Raw genomic sequence first — 26,834 nt, forward strand, 5'->3', positions numbered from 1 at the left:
ACGTGTCCAGAGGAGGGCAACCAAAATGGTCAAAGGCCTGGAAACGATGCCTTATGAGGAACGGCTAAGGGAGCTGGGCATGTTTAGCCTGGAGAAGAGGAGCTTAAGGGGTGATATGATAGCCATGTTCAAATATATAAAAGGATGTCACATGGAGGAGGGAAAAAGGTTGTTTTCTGCTGCTCCAGAGTAGCGGACACGGAGCAAAGGCTCCAAACTACAAGAAAGAAGATTCCACCTAAACATTAGGAAGAACTTCCTGACAGTAAGAGCTGTTCGACAGTGGAATTTGCTGCCAAGGAGTGTGGTGGAGTCTCCTTCTTTGGAGGTCTTTAAGCAGAGGCTTGACAACCATATGTCAGGAGTGCTCTGATGGTGTTTCCTGCTTGGCAGGGGGTTGGAATCGATGGCCCTTGTGGTCTCTTCCAGCTCTATGATTCTATGATTCTATGATCTTACTCCATTCTTATTCCAAAGATTAAGTATTACTGATTAAGCAATATCTATTTGTTTGGGCAATGACAGCAATAGACTGAACAGAACCTGTCAGGAGGAGGGAAGTCCAGTTCATTTATCCATTTGGGCACAGCAGCTGCCACTAGAAAGAGCAAGGTTCTGCTTCAGCAGGATCTCTCTGCAATTTGTGGAAGTGTTTGCTATTGTATAACATCATCTACTGTTTCCGCAGTGCAGAATATATTATTTAAGAACACCACTACTTTTCCTTCCTTGTACCTGCAATGCAGGTCTTTTTTGCATCTACACCCATGATTTGATGTTTCGACTGTGAAGATACCAAGAAAGAGTCCAGAAATATTGTCAAAGGATAATTACTATGTTTACATTAGATTTACAAATTAGTAATAGGTGCCAAAAGTGGTATGCCACAGAAAAAAATACTATTGGGAATGGTAGTTATTTACTTCGTAATTTTAGAAGCCAATCTTAGTTTTTGTATTGGCTGTATGTATAACAGACACAAAATTAACTTGGAAGATCAAACTGAAAACAGCAGGTGGATAGGCAGAAAATACAAAACTATTTGGATATTGGAGATAAATGGGTGCATTTCAAGTGAAATGTGGTTTTAAATTTAGATAAATGCACAACAATCAGCAGGTGGGGAGGATTAACACCAATACAAGCATCAAGCTGGTGAATGCCAATTTTCATTTAGAAAAAAATTGCAATATATTTCACAGTTTACTCACACTGTGAAAATTCACACTGAGGTGTGTGCATTAGGTCTGACAACTTGTTTCCTATATACCAGACTTATGTGACTTGTAAAGAACAACAATATAGAACCGTAAACCAGACACCTCAGTATTTTCTTTAAACGGTTAAAATTGTAACAAAGTTTACTGTATGCTGTACTAAAACTACCAAAATGGCAAAGAAAAAGCTGCATTCTGCAACCTGTATAAATAAAACAAATTTTCCTGATTTCACCAGGGATGAGATAAGAAGTTTGGCAAGGCACCAAAGTACTACCTAAAGACCAATGGAAAATGTTATGTAACCACAATACTGGCTTCTAATATTTTACCAGATGTTTTGCAAATGCTTTCACTTCTATTTTAGCAGCCATATATTGCAGTACTAGAAATCTTATTGTTTTAAAACAGAAGTTGACTCCCCCCCCCAAAGCACATAATATTCTTCACATACAGTATTATCATATTCTGTACTTTTTTGCACTTCAATGGAACTTTGGAATACACATCTTCTTCATGAAAAATTGGGACATTCCAATCCTACAGAACACATAGAAACAAAATCACAAAAAAACAAAATCCACTTTGGTGAGGTTATCTGTATGAGCTGTAAACTGTATGAGCTGAAGATCACTGTGATGTGCTCCTTACCAGAACTATGCCGAGTGCCAACGACTGCTGGACAGATCACCAATTCCACGATGGCTATGAAGATTATACCTCAGGACTGGTTTGCTGAGAATGACAGTGAGACTGAATGCATGACTGACAAGAAAAGGAAGGCCTTTCAGATTTGGCAAAGAGATAGAAACTGTGCCACTAAGAAAAAACTCTATGCCAACACTAAGGCTGAGGGTCAAAGAAGAACCAGAGAACGCAAAAACACCTGGTGGGTAAAAAAAGCTCAAGAGATCCAGCACTTAGCCAACACTCATAATGCACAGAGTTTCTTTAAAGCCACAAAGACTGTCTATGGGCCAACAAATCATGGCTCAACAGACGGTACCACACTTCTAAAAGATAAAGAAGCTATTGCACTGCACTGGAAAGAACATTATCAGCATCTCCTTAACCACAACTCTCCCATAGCTGCTGAGGTCTTCTCACAAATCCCACAAAGACAAATTAGAAATGAGCCTGCAGTATCTCCAAAACTGGGAGAGTTGTGTACAGCTATTAAGCAAATGAAAAACAACAAAGCCAGTGAACCTGATAAGAGACCTGTTGAAGTCTTCAAAGTGGGTGGAATGGAACTTACACAACTTCACAAGCTAATCGAAAAAATTTGGGAGAGAGAGGAGATCCCAACAGACTTTAGGGATGCCAAAATTATCTCTTTTAAAAAAAGGTGAAAGAATGGATTGCAGAAGCTGTCAAGGCATCTCTTTATTAGCTGCAGCCAGCAAAATTCTTGCAAGAATCTTAGCAAACCGTCACCTCACAATATCCGAGGCTCCCCTTCCTGAATCCCCAAATGGTTTTAGACCTTCTAGGAGGACAGTGGACATGATTTTCACCACTTGAATGTTTCAAGTAAAATGCAGAGAGCAAAACCAACTCCTGTATATGGTGTTTATTGACCTGACTAAGGCCTTAGTAAATCGTAATGCCCTGTGGACTGTCCTTATGAAAATTGGTGTCCAGATAAATTTGTAAAACATCCTTCAGCTCCTCCATGATAATAAGACAGCAACAATCACAGATAACAATGGCTCTCAGTGAACCATTCACAGTGGGATCAGGTGATAAACAGGGTTGTGTTATCGTCCCAATAGTATTTATTATTTTCATTTCCATGATCCTACACATTGTTGAAGGAAACTACCCACCGGAGTAGAAATCATATATTGAAGAGATGGAAAGCTCTTTAATCTGAGTAGGCTGAAAGCAAAGAGTAAGGTTACCATAACTTCCGTCATAGAGCTTAAGTATGCTGATGACACACTCGGAGGATGACCTTCAAACCATCCAAAATATCTTTGCAGAAAAGCTTGGCCTATTGCTCAACATCCAAAAAACCAAAGTGCTGCACCAACAAGCACAAAACAACCTCTCTGCAGCACCACAAAACCAACTCAATGGTGTAACATTGGAAAGTGTCAATCACTTCTGCTACCTGGGCAGTTATCTTTCCACAAGGGCCAACATTGATGCCAAAATCTAGCATCACCTGAGCACTGCAAGTGCAGCTTTCTCTCAATTGAAGGGCAGAGTGTTTGAGCACCAGCACATTCACAGGGAAACCAAAATACTTGTTTACAAAGCTATTGTACTACCAACCTTACTGTGTGCTTGTGAAACATGGACCACTTATAAATGCCATCTCCAACTCCTTGAAAGATTCCATCAATAGTGTCTCTGAAAAATTTTACATATCACTTGGGAAGATAGGTGAACTAATGCCAGTGTACTGGAAGAAGCAAAGGTCACTAGTGTCGAAGCAATGATTCTTCAACATCAGTTCTGTTGTACTGGTCATGTTGTTCGATGCCCAATTATCGTCTTCCAAAGCAACTACTCTATTCCCAACTTAAAAATGGAAAGTGTAATGCTGTTGGTCAACAAAAGAGGTTTAAAGACTCTCTCAATGCAAATCTTTAAAATTGTAGCACAATCACCGACTATTGTGAAATACTGGCCTGCGAGCGCTCCAATTGGAGAACAGCCTTTACCAAAGGTGTCATGAACTTTGAAGACGCTCAAACTCAGGACAAAAGGGAGAAACGTGCTAAGAGGAAGGCATGCTTGGCAAACCCTCACCATGATCAACTCCCCGCTGGAAACCTATGTCCCCATTGTGGAAGGATTTGTGGATCCAGAATTGGCCTCAACAGTCACTTATGGACTCACTGTTAAGACCGTGTTCATGGAAGACAATCTTGCTTGGCTACGAGTGATCGGCAAAGAAGAAGAAGAGTTCCTGCATCACCGTGGCTGGATACATCTTATACAATTGTAGAGTTGGAAGGGACATTGAGGGTCATTTGGTAAAACCCCTGCAATGCAGGAATCTCAGCTAAAGCATCAATGAGAAATGGCCATTCAACCTCTGCTTAAAAACCTTCAAGGAAAGAGGGTCCATAACCTCCCAAGAGAGACCGTTCCACTGCTGAACAGCTCTTACTGTCAGAAATTTTGCCATGGGTTCGAGTTCTACCCTCCAGAGCAGGAGAAAACAGACTTCTCCATCTTCCATGTGATAGCCCTTAAGATATTTGAAAATGGCTAGCATATCTCCTCTCGGTTTCCTCTTTTCCAGGCTAAACATACCCAGCTCCTTCAACCATTCCTCATAAGGCTTGGTTTCCAAACCTTTGGTTTCCAGACCCTAGATCATCCAGACCCTTGATCCAACTACTCTGTACACATTCCAGTTTGTCAACATCCTTCCTAAATTGTGATGCCCAGAACTGGACGTAGGACTCCAGGACTTCCTTTGATCTGGACACTATACTTCTCTTGATGCTTCATCAAGTGAGACCACTCCATTGAAATCCCCCATCACTATATTCTATTGTCACATATATCAAACAATTTCTCTTTCAATGTTTTTTTAAAAAACATTGGCCCTCACTAAGCTTAATTCCTTAATTCACACCCTCCATCAACAAAAAAAAGTAGGGAAATACATTTTCTGCATGTTTTCCATTCCACAACTAATACTGGCTTTGGAATGGGGATTTGCATCAGGGAGTCAACATAAAGGGAAGAGTTGGATATCCCTCCCTTTTCCACGTTGGCTCTCCATAACCTGCAGCTGTTTTTAATCAAAAGAGTAAGACAAAAGTGATGATTTGGGGAGATGTATTTCACATACATCTCTGGCATCATGCCAACTTTGGCTCCAAGAATAATATTTCACATTTTTGATGACATGGGCTGTAAAGGCTTATGCTATAATAAATCTTTTGGTCTTAAAGGTGTCTGAAGACTCTTATTTGTTCATTGTAACTATCAGGGCTACCCGTCTCAAATTTCTTATGTAGCCATTGACTCACACCCATAAAACGTTGGAATCAAACACAACTCTGCAGAATTTCATACAGGAGTTCTCCTCAGACCCATGAGCAAGCAATCTTTTTTTTTTTTTTTGTATGTCGCCTTTTGAAAGTCAAAACCATGCTCAAGGCAGCTTGCTCTCTCTATATACCATATTTTTCGCTCTATTGGACGCAGTTTTTCCCCTCCAAAAATTGAGGGGAAATGTGTGTGCGTCCTATGGAGCGAATGCAGGCTTCTGCCATAGCCGCGCGCAACCCCTCCGCAAGGAGAGGCTGCACAGAGCTATGGATTCTTTAGCCCCACGCAGCCTCTCCCGGGGGCTAAAGGGGAAGGCAAAGCAGCGAGCGGGATCCATCCCGCTCGCTGCCTTGCCTTCTTCCATAGCTGCGCGCAACCCCTCTGCAAGGAGAGGCTGCACGGGGCTAAAGGGGAAGGCAAAGCAGCGAGTGGGATCCATCCCGCCCCCTGCCTTGGCTTGCTCCATAGCTGCGCGCAACCCCTCTGGCAGGGAGAGGCTGCATGGGGCTATGGATTCTTTAGCCCCACGCAGCCTCTCCCGGGAGGGAGAGGCTGCAGGGGGCTAAAGGGGAAGGCAAAGCAGAGCGGGATCCATCCCGCTCACTGCCTTGCTTTCTTCCATAGCTGCGCGCAACCTCTCCGGCAGGGAGAGGTTGCGTGCAGCCTGTACGCTGCTCTTTGGGGCTGGGGGGGGGGAAATGTTTTTTCCCTTGATTTCCCCCCCTAAAAACTGGGTGCGCCCTATGGTCCGGTGCGCCCTATGGTGCGAAAAATACGGTATATACACGGACATATTGAACAATTTCCATATAAATAAGAAAGCTAAAATAGCAATACAAAAATTTGCTATCAATAACAGAAACGACCTCCCACCACCATTGCAACAAAATGTCCTAAACAACACCCCAGCCAAGAGTTTGTTCAGCAGCCTCAATTTTTGTAGCTGGAATTAGTCAGGGCCCCACCCCCCAGGTCTGGTGGGAAAAGACCTGCAATGAAGGGAGCTGGTCTTCCAGGACTTATAGCCAATAGGTTGAGTTCCACATACTCCAAAGTAGCTCAACAGCGCCACCCGGAGCATCCAGGATTTCTCACCTCCACTGTGAACCTGGATTAGTAGTTACAGTGGAATCTTGGTTCTCAAAGGGCTTAGTTGACGAACAAATTGGCTCCTGAACGGCGAAAACCCGGAAGTAAGTAAGTATTCCCATTTTCAAACGTTTTTTGCAAGCTGAACATCTGATGTGGCTGTTGGCTATTGTTTCCAGGGCGCCTGTGCCAATCGGAAGCCGCACCTTGGCTTTCGAACATTTTGGGAGTTGAACAGACTTCCAGAACAGATTAAGTTCGAGAACCAAGTTTCCACTGTATTTCTGAACATACACCCTCAAGTTAAGCCTCTTTTCACAAAGATTAACTGGCCAGAACTGATTAGCTTTTTTTACTTGTAGGTACCTATTAGTTTCAGGGATGCGGGTGGTGCTGTGGGTAAAACCTCAGCGCCTAGGACTTGCCGATCGCATGGTTGGCGGTTCGAATCCCCGCAGCAGGGTGCGCTCCCGTCGTTTCGGTCCCAGCGCCTGCCAACCTAGCAGTTCAAAAGCACCCCCGGGTGCAAGTAGATAAATAGGGATCGCTTACCAGCGGGAAGGTAAATGGCGTTCCGTGTGCTGCGCTGGCTCGCCAGATGCAGCTTGTCACGCTGGCCACGTGACCCGGAAGTGTCTGCAGACAGCGCTGGCTCCTGGGCTATAGAGTGAGATGAGTGCACAACCCTAGAGTCTGGCAAGACTGGCCCAAATGGGCAGGGGTACCTTTACCTTTTTACCTATTAGTTAGAAGGGATGTGGGTGTTGCTGTGGTCTAAACCACTGAGATTAAGGCTTGCCGATCAGAAGGTTGGTGGTTCGAATACCCGCGACAGTCCCTGCTCCTGCCTGGCTCGGTCCCTGCTCCTGCCAACCTAGCAGTTGGAAAGCATGTCAAAGTGCAAGTAAATAAATAGGTACCGTTCTGGCAGGAAGGTAAATGGAGTTTCCATGCGCTGCTCTGGTTCACCAGAAGCGGCTTAGTCTTGCTGGCCACATGACCCGGAAGCTGTACGCCGGCTCCCTCGGCCAGTAAAGCAAGATGAGCGCCGCAACCCGAGTCGTCTGCGACTGGACCTAATGGTCAGGGGTCCCTTTACCTTCACCTATTAGTTATTAATAATATTATTTATTCAATTCATATCCCTCCTGAAGGCACCCAGGGTGGCATCCATAATAGCTAGGCTCACAGTAAATTCCTGATTGGCCACAGAGACCAGTGCCATTATAGATAGAGCACATCTCATGACTGGGCGAATCATCAATCTTTTCCTGCTTCTTTTGCTCTCAGGTTCCCATAGACTTCGGGACGCAGGTGGCGCTGTGGGTTAAAGCCTCAGCGCCTAGGACTTGCCAATCGAAAGGTCGGCGGTTCGAATCCCTGCGGCGGGGTGCGCTCCCGCTGCTCGGTCCCAGCGCCTGCCAACCTAGCAGTTCGAAAGCACCTCCGGGTGCAAGTAGATAAATAGGGACCGCTTACCAGCGGGAAGGTAAACGGCGTTTCCGTGTGTGGCTCTGGCTCGCCAGAGCAGCAATGTCACGCTGGCCACGTGACCCGGAAGTGTCTCCGGACAGCGCTGGCCCCTGGCCTCTTAAGTGAGATGGGCGCACAACCCCAGAGTCTGGCAAGACTGGCCCGTACGGGCAGGGGTACCTTTACCTTTACCTTTTCCCCATAGACTTCAAACTGGGTTGAAGGGAGGAACCCTTGGCAGTAGGGTATAGAAGCTTCTCTGGCAGCTGATCAGTCCTTGGATATGGAGGAGATACACTGTGTCTGGTGGCAACCTATCATCATTCTTTTGTATTTATGGGAGATCTTATGTAAGATGCTTCCCTGCCTCCGATCAAAGCCCTATCTGAAAATGCCAGGGATTATTCTGGGTTTCAACGCATCTATCATGCCTCCTCTTGTGTATGAGGGAAGGCAGAATATGTATATCCTTCCATGCTATAGAGAGTTTTTATAAGGACCTGTATTCAAATATTTATTATCTGCTCCCTGATAAATTGAAGACACCTTTTAGTTGATCAAAAGGTCTTAATTCATCTAATTTATAAATCATTTAACTGATGAAACCTTATTATAAAATATATGGAATGGTTTCTACAGTGCTTTTTTTCTAGAAAAAGAGGTGCAGGAACTCCCAAGAAAAATAGGTTCGCTGCTGCCCAGATCGCAGAGACCTACTGCAGGCTGTCTCCAGCATGCAGCTATGAGAGCCATTCCGGCAGCAACACTAAAAAGGTGCCGGAACGCAACAAAGGGGTGCCGGAATTCACCACACAGTAAGTTCTGGCTGTAAAAAAACCCCGGGTTTCCATTTTTTCCTGTTGTATAACCATCAAAATGAGAACAATTTTAGAATTAATCAATTCTGTTAAGTTTTTAAATACTTACCAAGGGGAGCCATATATCCTGAAGCCCCTTACTGTCACTTCTGAATCTTGAAGGTATATGCAATTTGTTAAGAGAGACTGCACATTTTCGTAGCTTTCTGGCTTCAGCTTGGATACAGAGGGAAAGTAGTAAAAGTCCTGCTTGATTAAGTCCGCCATGAACTCTTGGTCAAACGTCAGTTCATGATTGCCTGCTATCACAATCTTGTATTCATATGGTAGGCTGCCTAAATGGTAGGGAGAAAACACAATAAACCCATTTATTGTTACACTTATTTTTAGAAACCTCAAAATGAAGTATGCATATTCAAATTATGCCACCCATGTTGCCAATCATTCCAAAGGAAGTCCAGAGATGAAACTCATAGTGGTTATACCTAGGAAAGCAATACGGGTTGCACTTCTTCAAGTGCTTGGCAAGTCAAACCCTTTAAATATTTGCTTCTTGTGGGATAATAACCAAAGTGAAGAATTCAGTGATTTTTGCACATTTGTAGAAATTTTACTTACCATTATTAAAGTTATAATTCATTGCAAATTAAAAGTTAATTTCAGTGTTTCACAATAATAGCTGACAAATTTGTTTGTGTCATTACTAAAAGTATCAGACATATTCAGGTTTTAAGTATCTTTTGTGTTGTTTAAATGCATGGCCATTATTTGACTAGTCAATTGATCAACTATTTATGATCCAACTTTGTTCCCCAAGCACTGTTCTCCTCATTTGAGTTCTGATACTAGAAGTGAGGTCAACTACACAAAATGCACGTGGAAGGTAAAAAACAGGTGTGGAGAAAGTTCAGCACCTCTTACTCAGGTACATATTTTGCTACTGAAATACCTGCTCCTAGTGTGTTTATGACATTTCCGTACTTAAACACACAAAACTCATCTATCACATCTCACGTGGCCCTAACTGTCAATATACATTAGTATAGTACTTCGGTAAATATCCATTCTTACCCATTTCCCCCCTAGACACCTATTTTGCCATCCAAGCTAAAATGGATCCCCCTACCCTGAAATCCTATCAAAATTACTCATCTACATGAATATTTATTTTGAAATGATAGCTAATAAATCTAGCTTTAATATAACCTGGACATATGTATTTTTAAAAATAAAAAGCCCACTCTCTTTCATCTCTATTCTTTACTGCACATCAGGATTTTCTGCCCTTATGATAAAATTAGATTTATTCAAAACTCTTCTTGAAATTTGTATATAATTTCAATTGCAGTTTGAAAAGACTTGTCTCCTTTTCATATATATGTTGACACCAACATGAGCTGCTAATATCACACAAGTGCTATAGCTGTTAACAAGCTTCAAACTAGTATCTTTATAAAATATAGAAGAAAATTCAATACAGTAGTACCTCAGGTTACATATGCTTCAGGTTACAGACTCCACTAACCCAGAAATATTACTTCAGGTTAAGAACTTTGCTTCAGGATGAGAACAGAAATCGTGCAGCAGTGGCGCAGCGGCAGCAGGAGGCCCCATTAGCTAAAGTGGTGCTTCAGGTTAAGAACAGTTTTAGGTTAAGAACGGACCTCCAGAACGAATTAAGTACGTAACCAGAGGTACCACTGTACTAAAATTGCATGAACGATTCCATTTCCACTGTGATTTCTAAATGATTTCCAGCTCATCTAAACCTACTAAATCTACTAAACTAAAACCTGTAAGCTGGATATAGTTGTTGCTTCAAATAATGTATTTATGTCATGCTGCTGTCTATGGATGTTACTTAAGCAAATTATCAAATGACTTTAAATGTACAGCAACATTTATCATAGAGGTAGCTGCATCGTTGTGGTTATAGGTCCGTCAGCTGTTCAATTAACAACTCTATTTTTGTTAAAGAAGGATAGAACTTTTTTTATGTATGCAACTACAGCAGCAAGAACACTCATTGCAAAATATTGGAAGATACAAGACCTTCCTACGCTGGAAGAGTGGCAGACGCAGTTGATGGACTATATGGAACTGGCTGAAATGACTGGCAGAATCCGAGATCTGGGAGAAGAGACAATGGAAGAGGACTGGAAGAAATTTAAGGACTATTTACAAAAACATTATAAGTTGTATGAATGTTAAGAATCTGCATGACTTGGAAATTTTAGCTCCTGCAATTAGATTAGGAAAATAGAAAGTTAAGTTATAAGTAAGAAAAAGTTGAAATTTAAAGTTATTTTATGTATTATCTTAAGGTATAAATATTTGACAAAAGGTACTTTAAATTTAGAAGTAAAACACTCTGAAAGATATAAATAAGATACGAAACAAGGTAATAATTTGCTGATATGTTTATTGTAAAGAACGCAGGGTGAGGGAGATGTGGGGAAGTCCAGTTAGTAACCTAAAAATGTATTTTGAAAGTTGGATTGTTTTTCTTTCTTTCTTTTTTCTGGTTTGTCCTTCTTTTTCTTTTCTGTAAACTGAAAATGTAATAAAAAATTTAATTAAAAAAAAACAAAAAAACAACAACTCTATTTTTGATGAGTTTGCAGCACAGCTTTTTTCAAGCTTCTCCATACCAATTGGCAAGTCAGTAAGCCTTACATTACAGAAAATGACCTGATTATTTTCCCCAAACTAAATATTAGGCCATAATATTATAAATATTTATGCTTGCTCAACCACAGAAGAACTTGCTGTTCAGTAGTTCTCATTCACAGAGCTATATATGTTCAGATGCACAAATAGTTGCTTGCTTGGAGCCCTGGTCCCCAGTATTTGACATCTTGGGAGGCACTGGTCTATGGAAGCAGTAATGAGTTGGAAGAGGGCCAATAAACTGAAGCCATATCCTCACACGACAGAGGCACGGGTGGTTTCCCTGCCTGGAAATTGGGTGAATGGTAAAGCTAAAGGTAAAGAACCCCTGGACAGTTAAGTCCAGTCAACGGTGACTATGGGGTTGTAGTGCTCATCTCACTTCAGGCCGAGGGAGCCACCATTTGTCCCCAGACATGGCCAACATGACTAAACCTCTTCTGGTGCAACGGAACACCATTACAGAAGCCAGAGAAGACAGATACACTGTTTACCTTCCCACCGCAGCGGTACCTATTTATCTACTTGCACTGGTATGCTTTCAAACTGCTAGGTTAGCAGCAGCTGAGAAAGAGCAATGGCAGCTCACCCAATCATGCGGATTTGAACTGCCAACCTTCTGATCAGAAAGCCCAAGAGGCTCAGAGTCGCACTTACCCTCAAGTGTCAGATTCAGTGCTGAACTTGAGGCTCTGAACTTGCAAGGAGTGACTATTTCCACTGTGTATTAGGACTGTGTATTAGCTGTGGTTGTTCCCGGACCAAGATAGCTTGGCCACACCTCTTCCTATATCAACCAATTTGGACTCTGAGGTTGGCAGAGGTCACCCTTTTTGTGGTCAGCTATTGCACGGCTAGTGGCTATATGGGATCAGTCCTTATCCATAATAAAAACCCCAACTAGAACTCTCTCCCTCAGTAGGCATAGAATGACCCAGCTTTGATGGAATTCAGGCATCAGGTTAAAATAAGGTTACCAGATTTTTTTCAATGAATCCGAGGACACTTTTCAACTTCAATGGATTTTGTATGGGGACTGATTTGTAAATCCGGAGACTGTCCCCAGGAAACGGGGATGTCTGGTAACCTTAGGTTAAAATCTATCTATTCTCCAGGAATTTAGTGAATGAAATCTAGACAATTTGAGGTCTTGATATGTGTCAAACCACTGCTGTCATCAATGGTGGTTTTAAAACTAACTTAGTTTTATATGTTTGTTGTTTCTTTGTACAGTGGTGCCTTGCAAGACGAAAAGAATCCGTTCCGTGAGTCTCTTCGTCTAGCGGTTTTTTCGTCTTGCGAAGCAAGCCCATTGACGGATTAGCGGATTAACGCTATTAGCGGCTTAGCGGCTTAGCAGATAAGTGGCTTAGCGGCTTAGAAAAAGGGGGGGGGGAGAAAAAAAACCCCGCAGGAACTCGCAAGACATTTTCGTCTTGCGAAGCAAGCCCATAGGAAATTCATTTTGCGAAGCGCCTCCAAAACGGAAAACCCTTTCGTCTAGCGGGTTTTTCGTCTTGAGAGGCATTCGTCTTGCGGGGCACCACTGTATAACATATTGTTTTATAGTCCATTGGAAATGGCTCTGATTCTTTTGAAATGAAGTACAGCCTACAAGGTTAATTGAATAAATAAAAACACAGCAGCAGAGCTTTGCATCCCACATTCAGAAGATCCTATGTTCAGTCTTTGGCATCTCCAGCTAAAAGGAACTAGTAACAGCTGATATGAAATACCTTTTCCTAAGTAGAAAATATTTATCTAAATGGACAAGTACATTCTGTCCTGGTACAAGCTTCTTATGCTCCTAATCAAATGCATGGAGAAGCCATTCAAAGTGAGGAAGCTACTCTATCTGTAGTAAATCACTGGACTGGAGTGAGCAGGATGGGATATTCCAATCAAGTAAGTCAGTAAAATGTGGTTGCCCTAAAATCCTACTAACACGAATCCATAGCTACTCCAGTATAGACTGGTTGGTGGAGTGCAGTCTTATGATCTAAAGTTAAATTATGCAGAATACTTTTGCCGTTTCAGAGTATTCTGAAAGCATTCTTTTGCAAGGTAAATTGCTTCTGCATTTGGGCTTCTTTTATGAATTAGAAAGATAACATACAATTTACCATCACTTAAGCATAACATAACAGACATGGCATGGCAATTACCACAAATATTGAAAATCCTTCTATACTAGAAAGTCTTGTGTATTATTTCCAATGATTTCGAATTAATTTCCAAGACCAGGATGTAAAGAAATATGCAACTGTTTCTCTGCCTAACAGGCAGGTTTTTCTTGAGTAGCAGAAGTACTTTACTGCATGACAAACCAGTTTTGAAACTTACAGGAGTTTGAAAACTAGTTCTTAACATAGAAAAAGAGCCTGCCTTTCAAAGAAGAGGAAGAAATTGACTGGGTGCCCATTTAGGCATGTCTAAATTAGCTTTTCAGATGCTAAATCAAATAGTGCAAATTATTAATAAATAACAGGGCACAGTGATTAGCCTAATATATAAAATTTGAAAACTCTTACCCTTTGAAATATTTCCTAATATGATCAGGTTAAAAGAAGCCCTCAATGTAAACTTTTTCTGTCTCTCTTTATGGTGTTCTGTATACTGCCTATGTTTTTGGTGTAATAAGAGAGAGAACAACACTTGTAATATAGGAACCCAAGAAGAATGTGGGTTGGGGAAACTGTAGATTATTGGCCAGCTCAGAAAGTGGTAGTGGGAAATCACAGTTTGGCTCCTTGGTGTTTATGCTGTTGGATCCCAAAGGTTCCATCTTGTCTCCTATAGCATCTATTTGAAGCTGCTGAGTAAGACTGTATGAAGATTTGGTTTGAGGAACCATCAGTATGCTGATGGCACCCAGCTCCTTTTTGTTGGGACTCAAGTGAAATAGTAGACATGCTGAAACAACATCTGAAAGCAGTAATGGATTTGATGAGGGCCAATAAAATGAAGTTTGGTCCAGGTGAGACATTGTAGATGTTTCACCTAACCACGGAGATGATGATCAATCTATTCTGAATGAAGTTGCAAACCTTCTAAAATATTAGGTTCAATGCTTGGTGGTTCACGTAAGGATGATACATAACTTGCAACCCCTTTATGAGCTAGCATGGTCACAGTGGCCCATGACCTGTTAACCTCCCAACTTGATTACTACAAAGTGTTATACATGGGGTTGCATTTGAAGAGTTACCAGAGTCCAGTTAGGCTGGGAATGAGTAGAGAATATAGTCAAGGGACCCAAGGACTGCCATTTTCACAGATACCTGCCTGAGTCCCTCATTTATCATCAGAAGTCTACATTCAAGACAACGCACCATCTGATGGCAGATGAACAGTGACTGGGAACAGGGTTTTCTCATTTGTAAAAGCTCATATATAGAATTCCTTCTCCAAAGAAGCTCACCTGACACCAGCTCTGAGTCTTCTCAGCTCCACTGCCCATACTTCCAACATGTTTTAGTATTATCTTTATAAATCTGCTGTATTTCTTGTTTTTATTGTAGCATAAGCTTTTGGGTACTAAAGTCCAATTCACCAGATGCTTGAAATTTAATCCTCAGTTGGCAGGTGAATATACATCTATAACTAGAGCAAAATATAATTAGCCATTTTCCTGATTTTTTTTTGTGTAATTGCATCTTCTCTATATCCGTAACTTCTTCACTAGTAACTTTGTGAGTGTGAGTTCTGTTTTTCATTTTTCACTTCATTCTTTAATTTGATGGTATCAGTCTAATGGGCATGTGTCTGTCTATAGCTTATAGCTGATAACTGCTTTGTTTATTCATTTTGAACATTTATTTTACAAATTAAGGAATATGAAATGGATTGGGGGGAAATTTTATGTGCCAGCTAAAACACAGTATTCCAATTTTCAAACTACTGTGCACTTTATAGTCAGGATTTCAGCATTATGAGACACTGTGGTCCGTATTACTGGAGCAACGAAAGTAGGATATTAACACATTTCAAGGGCCCCATTCGCCTTATTGTTCATCATGTTTTTCAAGAATAAACAAAATACTGCCAAGGTTCTGAAAACCCGTTTCTGGTACTTATATTACTCAAAATGATTCCCAGCTTTGATTTATTACACCTACACCAGAAAGCTCACCTTAGCACTTAGACACCCTATCTTTCCTGATCACAGCCTTCCCAGCAGCCCTACGTTTTATAAAAAGCAGGAAGAGGTTAATTGCAAGCTCTTGGGCAGAGGACGGAGGGTGACAGGAGAAGCGGGGGCAGCTGCAGTTGTACATTAAAGTTTACAACTTTTGAATGGTCAGCAGAGCACAACATGGGCAGAGGACATCATTCCAAAATCTATTACTGCTTTGTTGGATGCAAAGTACTGATGGGTGAGCTCTCCCAAACTAGCTGTAGATCAACTAGGAGTTTTGTTATAATCTTATAATTTGTTATAATCTATGGTTCGGTTGGGAGATATTTTTCCTATCTATTAGTGATCATTGCTTTTAGTTTGTTATTGTTGATTTTAATGTTATATTTTCTTGAGCTGTGTTGTATGGATTCTTCTACTTTGTGTGTTGCTTTCAGATTATTTTTGTAAAATGGTCAATAAATAAAATAAGTAATAATAACAACAACCAGTAATGAGCCAAGTTCTGCCCCCAAAATCTGAAGAAAAATTATTTTAAGTCAATGTAATCCATGGTTTGACAAAATGGACTTCCCCATCACCACCAGCCCTCCCCATTTCTGAAAGATCTCACTGCCCGCCTGCCCATGCAGCAGGATAACACAGGGAGAAGAGACTGAGAAGGCTTTTTGCTTCCCCTTTATCTTCATCTCCCAGGCAAGCTGTGCAGCCAATGGGCCAAATGTCCTTCGATTTTGTAGTGCAGCATTCTTCTGGTCAGTGCCCCACGCACATGAAGTGGGGAGGACAGAGTCAAACCTATCTCCTCTCTTCTGTCAATCACTGCTATTTTCCAGAGAAAGGGGAGATGGTGTTTTGGGAAGTAGGGCTTGTAGTAAGGATTTTAGAGAGACAGCACAGATAGTAGAGGGAAGCTGGGAATTCTTCTATGGCTTGGATTTTCTATTCTTTTAGCAATGGATAGAAGAGATGACAACTATCACAATATATGAACGGTTTACTTTTAGACGCAGATTGAGCACAGATAAATACAATTCTATTTGGAATGCATTTTTTAAAAATATCAGGTCATGTAAGTAATTTGTATTTTGTATTGTATCACTGTTTCAAAAATTTTTTCCTTTCCTTTCACTTCATTTTCTCACTGAAAACATTCTCTCTCTCTCTCTCTCTCTCTCTCTCTCTCACACACACACACACACACACACACAAGCTGTGTAACACATGTTTAGATCTCTGAAAGAAAAGTAACAGTATATGTTAATGCCAAAGTCCAGCAATGGGACGTGGTGCAAGTAGGGGCCAAGCTCCTTGTTTAGCAGGGCAGCTGCTTCCCCTCTGCCTTAGACCAGCCTGGTTTACCAGTGTTTACTCTTGGTCTGTGTGCACTACATTTCTGATCTGCTCTAGATTCCACATAGACTTGTTCCTTCTTTTGTTGGCTTTAATTGCTGCAAGGAGCATCAGTTCTAGAACTGAGCCTAATCATTTTACATGGCTATGCTTTTGTATCCTTCCCTATGCTATGTGTGAAAATAAATAGTACAAATGATAAACTAACCTCAGCGAGACATATACACAAGCTCCTAACAGCAGTTTGTGCTCTGTTTTTCTGCAGATATTTTATTGAACAGATTTTAGTATTCTGTAAGAGCACTAGCAACCATATAAATGCTCACTTAACGCTTTCTCTTTCTCATTTCAACCTTTTAGAATACTGAAGTGAGTGATACAGTAAAGACAGTGTAACTGTCTTAGATTGCATTTTAAGCATCTCATTGACAGTTCTGTGTTTAAACACTCGGCTGATGTCTGGGAAATTTACATTAACATTGAAAATGAATACGCCTTATTAAATAATCTATAAAATGTTATATCTAAGCATCATTGAATAATAAAAGCTAGCAATTAAATTAAACATTAAAATATCAAATAAATACTACAACCCAGCACCAATATTAATAGAAAGGAAAAAGGTGGGTGTGGGTGTATACGCACACACATGGGAGAAAAATTGTCTTGGCTCAAAAATATACCTCCATTTTGAAACTAGACCAATTTACTTAAAAGAAGGTGTCACTGATTTCAATACAAGTTACTTCCAAGTACATGTGATGAGGATAACAGCTTTCCATATCCAATATTACATTTAAAGTGGTCAGACAAATCATTTTCTAAGAAAATGGACTAACGTATACTACCTTACTTGGTATAACCTCCACTGAGTTCAGTGGACTTGCTTCTGACCAGTGATGTGGGTTTTTAAGAAAAAAATCAATTGGGATATTTTCTGGGGGGAAATCCCTGGGCAAATTCAGGCAAAGCTAAAAACATTGAAACTGCCATACTTGTTTAGTACTGCATTTGCAATCTTCACCCATTCATTGTTACTAATGGACTTTTGAAGCGGTTTTTTTTCAACAACAAAATAAAGCACTGGATAATTTACCTCTCCACATCACTGCTTCTTACTATAGACATGTAGAGGATTTTTAAGAGAGTAACTATGGGATGTACTACATGAGAAATCTTCTCTACAATCCTTATATGGAGGCCATTTACTGGTTATGTTTCTGAAGTACATCGCTAACCTACAGTTAATTACTATTAAAATAAATGCCATTTTATTATTATGGAATGGAAATGAGTACCTAAAAAAATGGTACTACCCAAAAAAGTTGAGAGGGGGATTTAGTAAAAAAATGAGAATAGGTAGAGAGATACTTCCGAGAAGTTGTGCATATTGCCTTTAAAAACAAACAATTCTTAGATTTTGTAATGCGGTAGATGGCAGGAGACAAGGCATGAAAGCCTGGGCCCACTGCTTTGCAACAAGTACCACCTGGTGGCAAATACCCCCTTTCAGGTGATTAAGAGGGTTGTGGTGGGGCAGCTGCAGGGACTCTTGCGTATTTCAACCCCCAACATTCTGGGTTCAGGCCTGATTATGGGACTGAATTGGCTTTGGCTGACCTGATGGATGGCCTTTATTAGGAGAAGGAAAGGAGGAGCGTGACAATGTTGTCCTTACTCGATCTCCCAATGGTCTTTGATACAATGCTACTCTCTTGAACAGTCTTGGTGAGATGGTTATTGGAGGCAAGGTTTTACAGTTCAGATCTTATATCAGTTTCACAGAACAGTATTAGATGATTGTTGCTCAATCTCCTGGCAGTTGTACTGTGGGGTGCCATGGTCTGCCATCTTGTCAGCAATATGAAGCCATTAGGGGTTTGGGAGCAAAGAGTCATCAGTAGAGTGGTGCTATCTACCTCTAAGATGTGAATCAGGAGAGGTCATGCTTGCAAGCCATGTACCCGCTGCTTGGACTCAGTGGTGGGTTGGATGAGGAAGAACAAACTACCTCTGAATGCCGACAAGACAGAGGTGTGTGGGTGTGTGGTTCCCAAGTCTGGGTTATTGCTCAGTTGTTCATAGTTTGCAGGATCTCCTGGATCCATCTCTGTCCCTAGAGGCCCAGGTGATCTCAGTGGCTAGGATTGCCTTTGACCAGCTTCAGCTGGTGAGACAGCTACGGCCATTTCTGGAACTGGATAATCAGACCGCTGCTGGTAACTTGTTGTTGTTGTTTAGTCGTTTAGTCGTGTCCGACTCTTCGTGACCCCATGGACCAGAGCACGCCAGGCACTCCTGTCTTCCACTGCCTCCCGCAGTTTGGTCAGACTCATGTTTGTAGCTTCGAGAACGCTGTCCAACCATCTCGTCCTCTGTCGTCCCCTTCTTCTTGTGCCCTCCATCTTTCCCAACATCAGGGTCTTTTCCAGGGAGTCTTCTCTTCTCATGAGGTGGCCAAAGTATTGGAGCCTCAGCTTCACGATCTGTCCTTCCAGTGAGCACTCAGGGCTGATTTCCTTCAGAATGGAGAGGTTTGATCTTCTTGCAGTCCATGGGACTCTCAAGAGTCTCCTCCAGCACCATAATTCAAAAGCATCAATTCTTCGGCGATCAGCCTTCTTTATGGTCCAGCTCTCACTTCCATACATCACTACTGGGAAAACCATGGCTTTAACTATACGGACCTTTGTTGGTAAGGTGATGTCTCTGCTTTTTAAGATGCTGTCTAGGTTTGCCATCGCCTTTCTCCCAAGGAGCAGGCATCTTTTAATTTTGTGACTGCTGTCACCATCTGCAGTGATCATGGAGCCCAAGAAAGTAAAATCTCTCACTGCCTCCATTTCTTCCCCTTCTATTTGCCAGGAGGTGATGGGCCCAGTGGCCATGATCTTCGTTTTTTTGATGTTCAGCTTCAGACCAACATCAGTAACTAGATGTTGGTAACTAGACATCAGTAACTAGATGTTGCTGGTAACTAGATTACCTCGATGTGCTCTGTGTAGGTTTGCCCTTCAGTTTGGTTGAGAAGCAGCAGCTAGTGCAGAATTCAGCAGCTGAATTGCTCACTGGGGCAGACTAGTATCACCATGCTACACAAGTGCTGAAAGAATTGGACTTGTTGCCAGTTCAACTGAGCTAAGTTCAATATTTTGTCTCTGGCGTACAAAGTCATACACAGCTTGGGTCCAGGATACCTAAAGGATTTTCTCACCCCTTATATACCCAAACTATATGATCTTATCAAGAGGTCAATACAGGAATCAGGCCTTTAGGGTGATGGCACCTACTCTTTGAATCTCCCTCCCATTAACTAACAGGCAGGTACCACCTCTGTTGCCTTTTGGTTCCTACTTAGGACCTTCCTTTTAAAACAATCCGTTTTAGTGTAGATATTCATCCCAGTCTGCATCTGTGTTGGATTTGAAATTGTTTTTAATATTTTGAATTGTATTTAATTTTCTGTATATATGGAATTGTTTTTAACTGCTGATGTTTTTACTGTGAAATTACTTTGAGCTATTTTATGGGAAGCCATTTATAACAAGAATAAAATAAAATAAATAAAGTTGGGCAACACTTGGAAGAATGCTTGGAAACTTCTGGAAGAATGTAATAAGCAAACACAAAGAAAAGGGACACAACTATGAAAGGACAGTTTGATAGGCATTAAAATATGAGAAAAGGATTTCTGAGGCTGGAGAAAATGGCAGAATATATTTGAATATGAGAGGAACCAAATCTAAGAAAGTAATAAAAAAAAGTTGTAAGGGGAGGGTTAAATAATGCAATCTGGGAAGCAGCAAGAATATGTGGGAAAGGGTGAAAGCTCTTGCCATATGGTGTCAATTATTCCTTCAAACAAATTAGCAAGATCACAGACATAAAGAGAGCAGGAGAAGGAGGGAGGAAGAGCCACATGGGGTGGTTTATTGAAAACAAGAAATTCTTTCAAGGAATCTGGGTAAGTTTTTATATGCTTAGCGTAAATAAATTGTATACTAATTAAAACCCCGAGAACTATTTGTCTGATATTTAAAACCGTATCCCACTAAAAGAGCATGCACTCTCCAAAGAGGATACTACCAACAAGAAGGAAACAGCAAAAGCAGAGAGAAAAATTCTCTACTATAGAACCAGTATGAAGTAAATCAACACGTTGTCTCAAATGGCATTCCAGCTAAAACCGCAGAATTCATATATTGTACCACATACAACTTTTAGAGTATTTGAAGGGAAAGCACTCTTTATGAGTTTCTGCCAGGAACACGAAAATCAAATGAGTAACTGAAAAGCTAACTTTAGGACTATGGTACCAAACTAAACAAGAAAGCTGGGGAACTGTTCTAATGTAACCTTTCGCACTAACAGAATCATTATGTATTCAAGAGAGGGCCAACAAGAAAGTGGAAACAGGGCAAAGGAAGAAACAACATTTCCTCTGCCATTTCCCCCTGCTGCCAATACACTACCTTCCTTCAACTTTCTTTCCTCACCACTGGCTAAGAGGGAAGAGAAGGTGACTGACCTCAAAGGTAGCCAGCTAGATGTGCTCTTTCCCTGTGGAGGAGTCCCTGGTCCTGAATGGGGCAACTGTGCCCCTGAAGGACCAGGTGCTCAGCCTGGGAGTCATTTTGGACTCACAGCTGTCCATGGAGGCGAAGGTCAATTGTGTGTCCATGGCAGCTGTCTACCAGCTCCATCTGGTACGCAGGCTGAGACCCTACCTGCCCACGGACTGTCTCGCCAGAGTGGTGTATGCTCTGGTTATCTCTCGCTTGGAATACTGCAATGCGCTCTATGTGGGGCTACCTTTGAAGGAGACCCGGAAACTGCAATTAATCCAGAATGCAGCAGCTAGACTGGTGACTGGGAGCGGCCGCCCAAACCATATAACACCAGTCCTAAAGGATCTTCACTGGCTCCCAGTATGTTTCCGAGCACAATTCCAAGCACAATTCAAAGTGTTGGTGCTGACCTTTAAAGCCCTAAACGGCCTCGGTCCTGTATACCTGAAGGAGCGTCTCCACCCCCATCATTCTGCCCAGACACTGAAGTCCAGTGCCGAGGGCCTTCTGGCGGTTCCCTCGCTGCGAGAAGCCAAGTTACAGGGAACCAGGCAGAGGGCCTTCTCGGTAGTGGCGCCCGCCCTGTGGAATGCCCTTCCACCAGATGTCAAAGAGAAAAATAACTACCATACTCTTAGAAGAAATCTGAAGGCAGCCCTGTTTAGGGAAGCTTTTAATGTTTAATAGACTATTGTATTTTAATATTCTGTTGGAAGCTGCCCAGAGTGGCTGGGGAAACCCAGCCAGATGGGTGGGGTATAAATAATATTTATTATTATTATTATTATTATTATTATTATTATTATCTGTACCGCGTCCATCTGACTGGGTTGCCCCAGCCACTCTGGGTGGCTTCCAGCAAATATAAAAACATAGTAAAACATTAAACCTTAAAAAGCTTCCCTATACAGGGATGCCTTCAGATGTTTCCTAAATGTTATATTACTCATCTCCTTAAAATCTGAACTTGGCCAAGAGCTCTGAGTAGATGACTGGCCTCCCATAGAGTCCTTCTGGCTGACAGTTCTTGTACAGCAATAGAATTAAAGCCACACCTTGGGTAGCACATACTGCTAGAGATGCTTCTTCATAACAATTGGATTGGGAAATGGCCATTATGATACTAATTTCACTCACCATCCACGATCTTTTAAACAGTTGGGGCTGTACTCCCATTAACTCGGATCAGTGAAAATGATTTCCCATCTGATTCCAATTAATCACCCCCAAAGGTCTGCAATGGGGGGGGGGGGTAATGGGGAGGAGAACAAAAATGTGGTTGGGCTATGGATAACACATGCTCCCCCAATCCTAATTTCTCTCTTAAACTCTGAGTTTAGATGGTTACATGGGTGGCTCTGCTTATCCTCTTGTCTACTTACTTACTTAATCACTTCTTTCCCCCCGCATTTTCCCTAACAAGGACTCAAGGTGGCTTACATAGGGGCAGTCCTCAGTTTTCCCAAAGAGGACTCCTTTATTTCTTTAACAAACTAGTATTTTTCTGCTTCCCTCATCTGTGAGCCACTCTGTTTTATTGCCCTATTCTGCACAGTCCCACCATACTATATTATTTATGTTAAAAAATTATATACCACCATCGCATGTATAATATCAAGGTGGTGTACAATGATTGAACTAAAACATAAAACACTAGAAGACCAGTACAAAGTAACTCTGACAACGACTGTCTGGTAAAGAAAATTTAAACAGCTGCATAAACCTGTCAGCCTAAAAAGGATCTTCAAGAGACACCTGAAAGTCCATAGCAAGGATGCCTGTCAAATCTCTGCTGGAAGAGATGGGACTAGTGACTCTAAATACTATGGGGGAGTGTGTGTGTGTTTAAAAGTAAACATTCTTGCTTGAATGGCTAGCTGAAACAACTTTCAGGAAAAGAATACTAGAAAACATAATTGTCCTGGTCAGCTCATAGAACTGTCTTGCACAGGGCTGGATTAAATGGCCACAGAACAAAGGATCTGTGGCTGGAAACTGAACATCGGTAGGCTAAATTTTGATAGGGAGCAAGGAAATGGCCAGAGCCTTGCTCTCAATCAGGCTTCCTCAAACTCAGCTGTCCAGATGTTTTCGACCTACAACTCCCATGATCCCTAGCTAGCAGGACCAGTGGTCAGGGATGATGGGAATTGTGGTCTCAAAACATCTGGAGGGCCGAGGTTGAGGAAGCCTGCTCTCAATGGTTGCACAACCCCACCCTGGTGATGTGATGAGGGGCCCAGCCACCCTCCCAGACAGAGAGTGGGACAAACTCCCTCCACTCGCAATAAGTGGTGAAACAGCATTTCCCGCTAGAGAATGGGGGAAAGCAAAGGTGTCCTTTTTACTTTCCTTCCTCCTAAAACATCCCCATATAGCACACCCACCCCCTCACTCCAGAGTACTCACTAAGCAAATCCTTCTTCCCCTCCACAAACCAGTGTTAGAAACTCAGTTGTATAAGCTGGGTGCCAAATGGCTCCTTAAACCAAGGATACAGTCACCAAAACTGAATGTCTAGTTTCCCTTTGGGGGCAAGATGGCTCTTAAGTCTTATTTTTCAAATAATGGACTGACCGGCTATTTCAAATGACAACCTTGAGCTAGGCTAAGAGCTCTGAGAACGTCAAGAAGAAAAGTCACTTGATCCAGGGAAAGTCCAAATACATATTGGCCAATTCCTACCTCTTTTTCTTAATGGTGACTGCTCCTGCTCAGGCTGCACAGAAAAAAACATTTTGGTTCCAGAAATTTATTCCCTATTGTGCAGATAAAATATAACTGATAGAATTCTACAGGATGAGGTATTCGTGTCTGAAAACGGTCCAGATCCAATGATCCCGAAGCATGCACCTCCAGATGGTGGAGAGGTCAGGCATCATCCTGGCACCCAGGTATCTTCACTTGGTCGCAAGTGGTCAAAAGCCAGGTGCAAAAGGTGCCTGGCTAATTTTGAACACTACTCCAAACCTCCGTCTCTTCCCTTCCTCAACTGGCACCCTCACATTTTGTATCTCAACTTCTCTCAACCACATACTAAACTGAATGACACATAAATTGCCAAACTTCTGATTCTTTTATATCTTTATTCACCCCTAGACAAAAGCCAAAGGTGCCCACAGAAAACAATGGGGGGTAAATCAGAATTTTAGTGTAGCTGTGACTCCTCAACAACAGGGAACAGCAAATGTAAATGGTATTCTTTGGTATTCATTGCGTACCTGGAAGTTCCTTCTTCAGGCAATGATATCTTACTCTATTTTTCCCTACGCTCTTTTCCAGATATGCCAATATGTTTCTCTTTGGCCCTATTTTAGATCCATTCCCTTTTGGCACTCACCAACCGAATTTGCTGTTAAAGGAAGAACTGTATTAAGCCCCATGTGTGAAAATGCCCTCAATGTTTAAGATGCCTAATACACAGGGACACAACATGATATGAAACAGAAAACTGACTTTAAATTCTACACATCAACACTGTTCAACACTGAAACAAGGGCTAAGTCGTTGCATCACTAAAGCAGTTTAAAGGAGCAGGGCATAATCTCTGATCACATCCAAACTACCCATCTGAATATTCCATCATAATCTAATGTGGATGCAGAAAGGATTTAAGATTCAAAATGCTTTCTGTATTGTTCGACCTGCTGCACCTCTCTAATTCCATCTGCTGCAAAGCTTTCCATCATTAAAGCTGGTCACCAATATATATTCGAATATATACAAATTCACACATCATCATACCAGTTAGGCTAGCCTTCTAATGACAAGAGGCTCAACAGTGCTAAAAATATACACCACTCATCATTTTTTTGCTTTGCTTAAAATAAGTCTTAACTCATACCACTGCTTCAATCAGTTCATGACATATGAAATCTATTGTGTTCATTCATACCAAAAAAGAATTTTTTCATCCTACATGCTTACTTTAGGACCATTAATTTTAATGGGGTCTAAAAATATTCAAAGCTATGTATGAATCTCAGTTTTCAGCCATTTTTCCTATTCTTTTGAGAGATAATTCAGGAAAATATCAGTCAAAGTGGAAATCCATGATTCATGGGAATAGTGGGGCAGCCACTTAGTGAAGCAAAACTAAAGCTTATACTTTAAACGCCTACTCCAAACAATACAGGAGTGCATGTAGATTACTGCTTGCTTGCTTGCCCAATGGAAGAGAATTTCAGTGAACAATGCCAACAGTTCCTACAAACGGCATCTGCATCTCTAGCCAAGGCAGCAACTACATGCTCGTGCTTTGCTTTGTTTGGATTTCAGGACTGCAGTGCAGCTGAGCCACAAACAGAAAAATTATCAGCCTCTGGGGTAAATAAATGTTTGCCATGTTTGCAAGAGTTGTAATGCAAATCATCAAAGGTTCAACTGTTGAGTTGCAGCAAAGTTTAAAAATTCAGGAAGCAAAAATTCATGACTTCAAACTGCTGCTTCTTACAGCTGAAGCACACAATAATCTGATTTTGTCATTGTGCTGATCACTTACTTCAACACCAAGACAAAATTAATATTCATAATTCTCAGAAGCAGAGGTATGGTTTTATTCACTGGTTAAATGAAACTAGCTTTAGAAATTATTTGTAACGCTATACTCACCTAACCACTCATTGAATTTTTTAACTTCACTAGGCAGTCCCAGTTCAGTAAAATCACCAGCATGTATTAAAACATCACCATATGGCATTTGGATAGGATCTGTTCTGGAGTGAGTATCAGATACACAGACAAAACGTGTGTATCCTGGAGGCTTAGGAGCATCATGTGGAACAGGATCCACCCTATGTAAAAAATATTGAGGAATTATTACAAAATGTAATCATATGACTGTGTTTTTCACACATCTAGTTTGCAAATCCAATACACTCTCACCATGTATATGACACAGCAATTCAGAATAGACAAGCAGACAAGCAGTACATTTTTAAACTCAGTTTTCATAATTGTTGGACAAAATTGTTGTAAAAATAAATCAGAAATGTTTATTACTTTATAGCTATTTTTTCCTTACTGCAAATGAATAAATACCTCTTCTTGTTGAAGTTCAGTTAACATACCATTTAGAGAAAACCTTTAAATATATTTTTCAAATACATTTTTTCAACTTTTCACAATAGTTAAATCAATAACTGGCCTTTCTGTAGTGATATTAATTTGGAGAGAGAACAGTTTACATGATCTGGATTACAGATATTTTGAGTGTGTGCTGCAATCCTAATCCCACTCACCTATGAGTAAACCTGCTTTAATTTAAGTGGTTTTACTTCTAAGTAGACATGGTTAGGATTACAGCCTAAATAACCAATTCTGTCATATTTACATTAACATAGATTATACATAACTGAAACGTCTGTAAGCTTTCAAGGAAAACCAGTCTGAAAAAGCTCAAGAAAAACAGCTGTTTAACAACAGGTACAGAGGTTAGGTGTGGGCGATATACAGAAACTTTGCCTGAAGCCGGTTTAAAGATAAAATT

General features: G+C 41.3%; 1 protein-coding gene across 2 annotated transcripts in view; it reads right to left on the reverse strand.

Moving 5' to 3' along the window:
• The window catches only part of MPPED1 (metallophosphoesterase domain containing 1), a 100,076-nt gene that overhangs the window by 42,306 nt on the left and 30,936 nt on the right, over positions 1 to 26,834 (reverse strand). For both annotated transcript variants that reach the window (XM_079975466.1, XM_079975467.1), the window contains exons 4-5: positions 25,958 to 26,139; positions 8,727 to 8,952 (exon numbers count right to left, since the gene is read on the reverse strand). In XM_079975466.1, the coding sequence (XP_079831592.1) occupies positions 8,727 to 8,952; positions 25,958 to 26,139 (408 nt within the window). The remainder of the gene's footprint in view (positions 1 to 8,726; positions 8,953 to 25,957; positions 26,140 to 26,834) is intronic.

The sequence above is a fragment of the Podarcis cretensis genome (assembly GCF_951804945.1).
Source record: "Podarcis cretensis genome assembly, chromosome: 5".
In the NCBI taxonomy this organism is placed as follows: domain Eukaryota; kingdom Metazoa; phylum Chordata; class Lepidosauria; order Squamata; family Lacertidae; genus Podarcis; species Podarcis cretensis.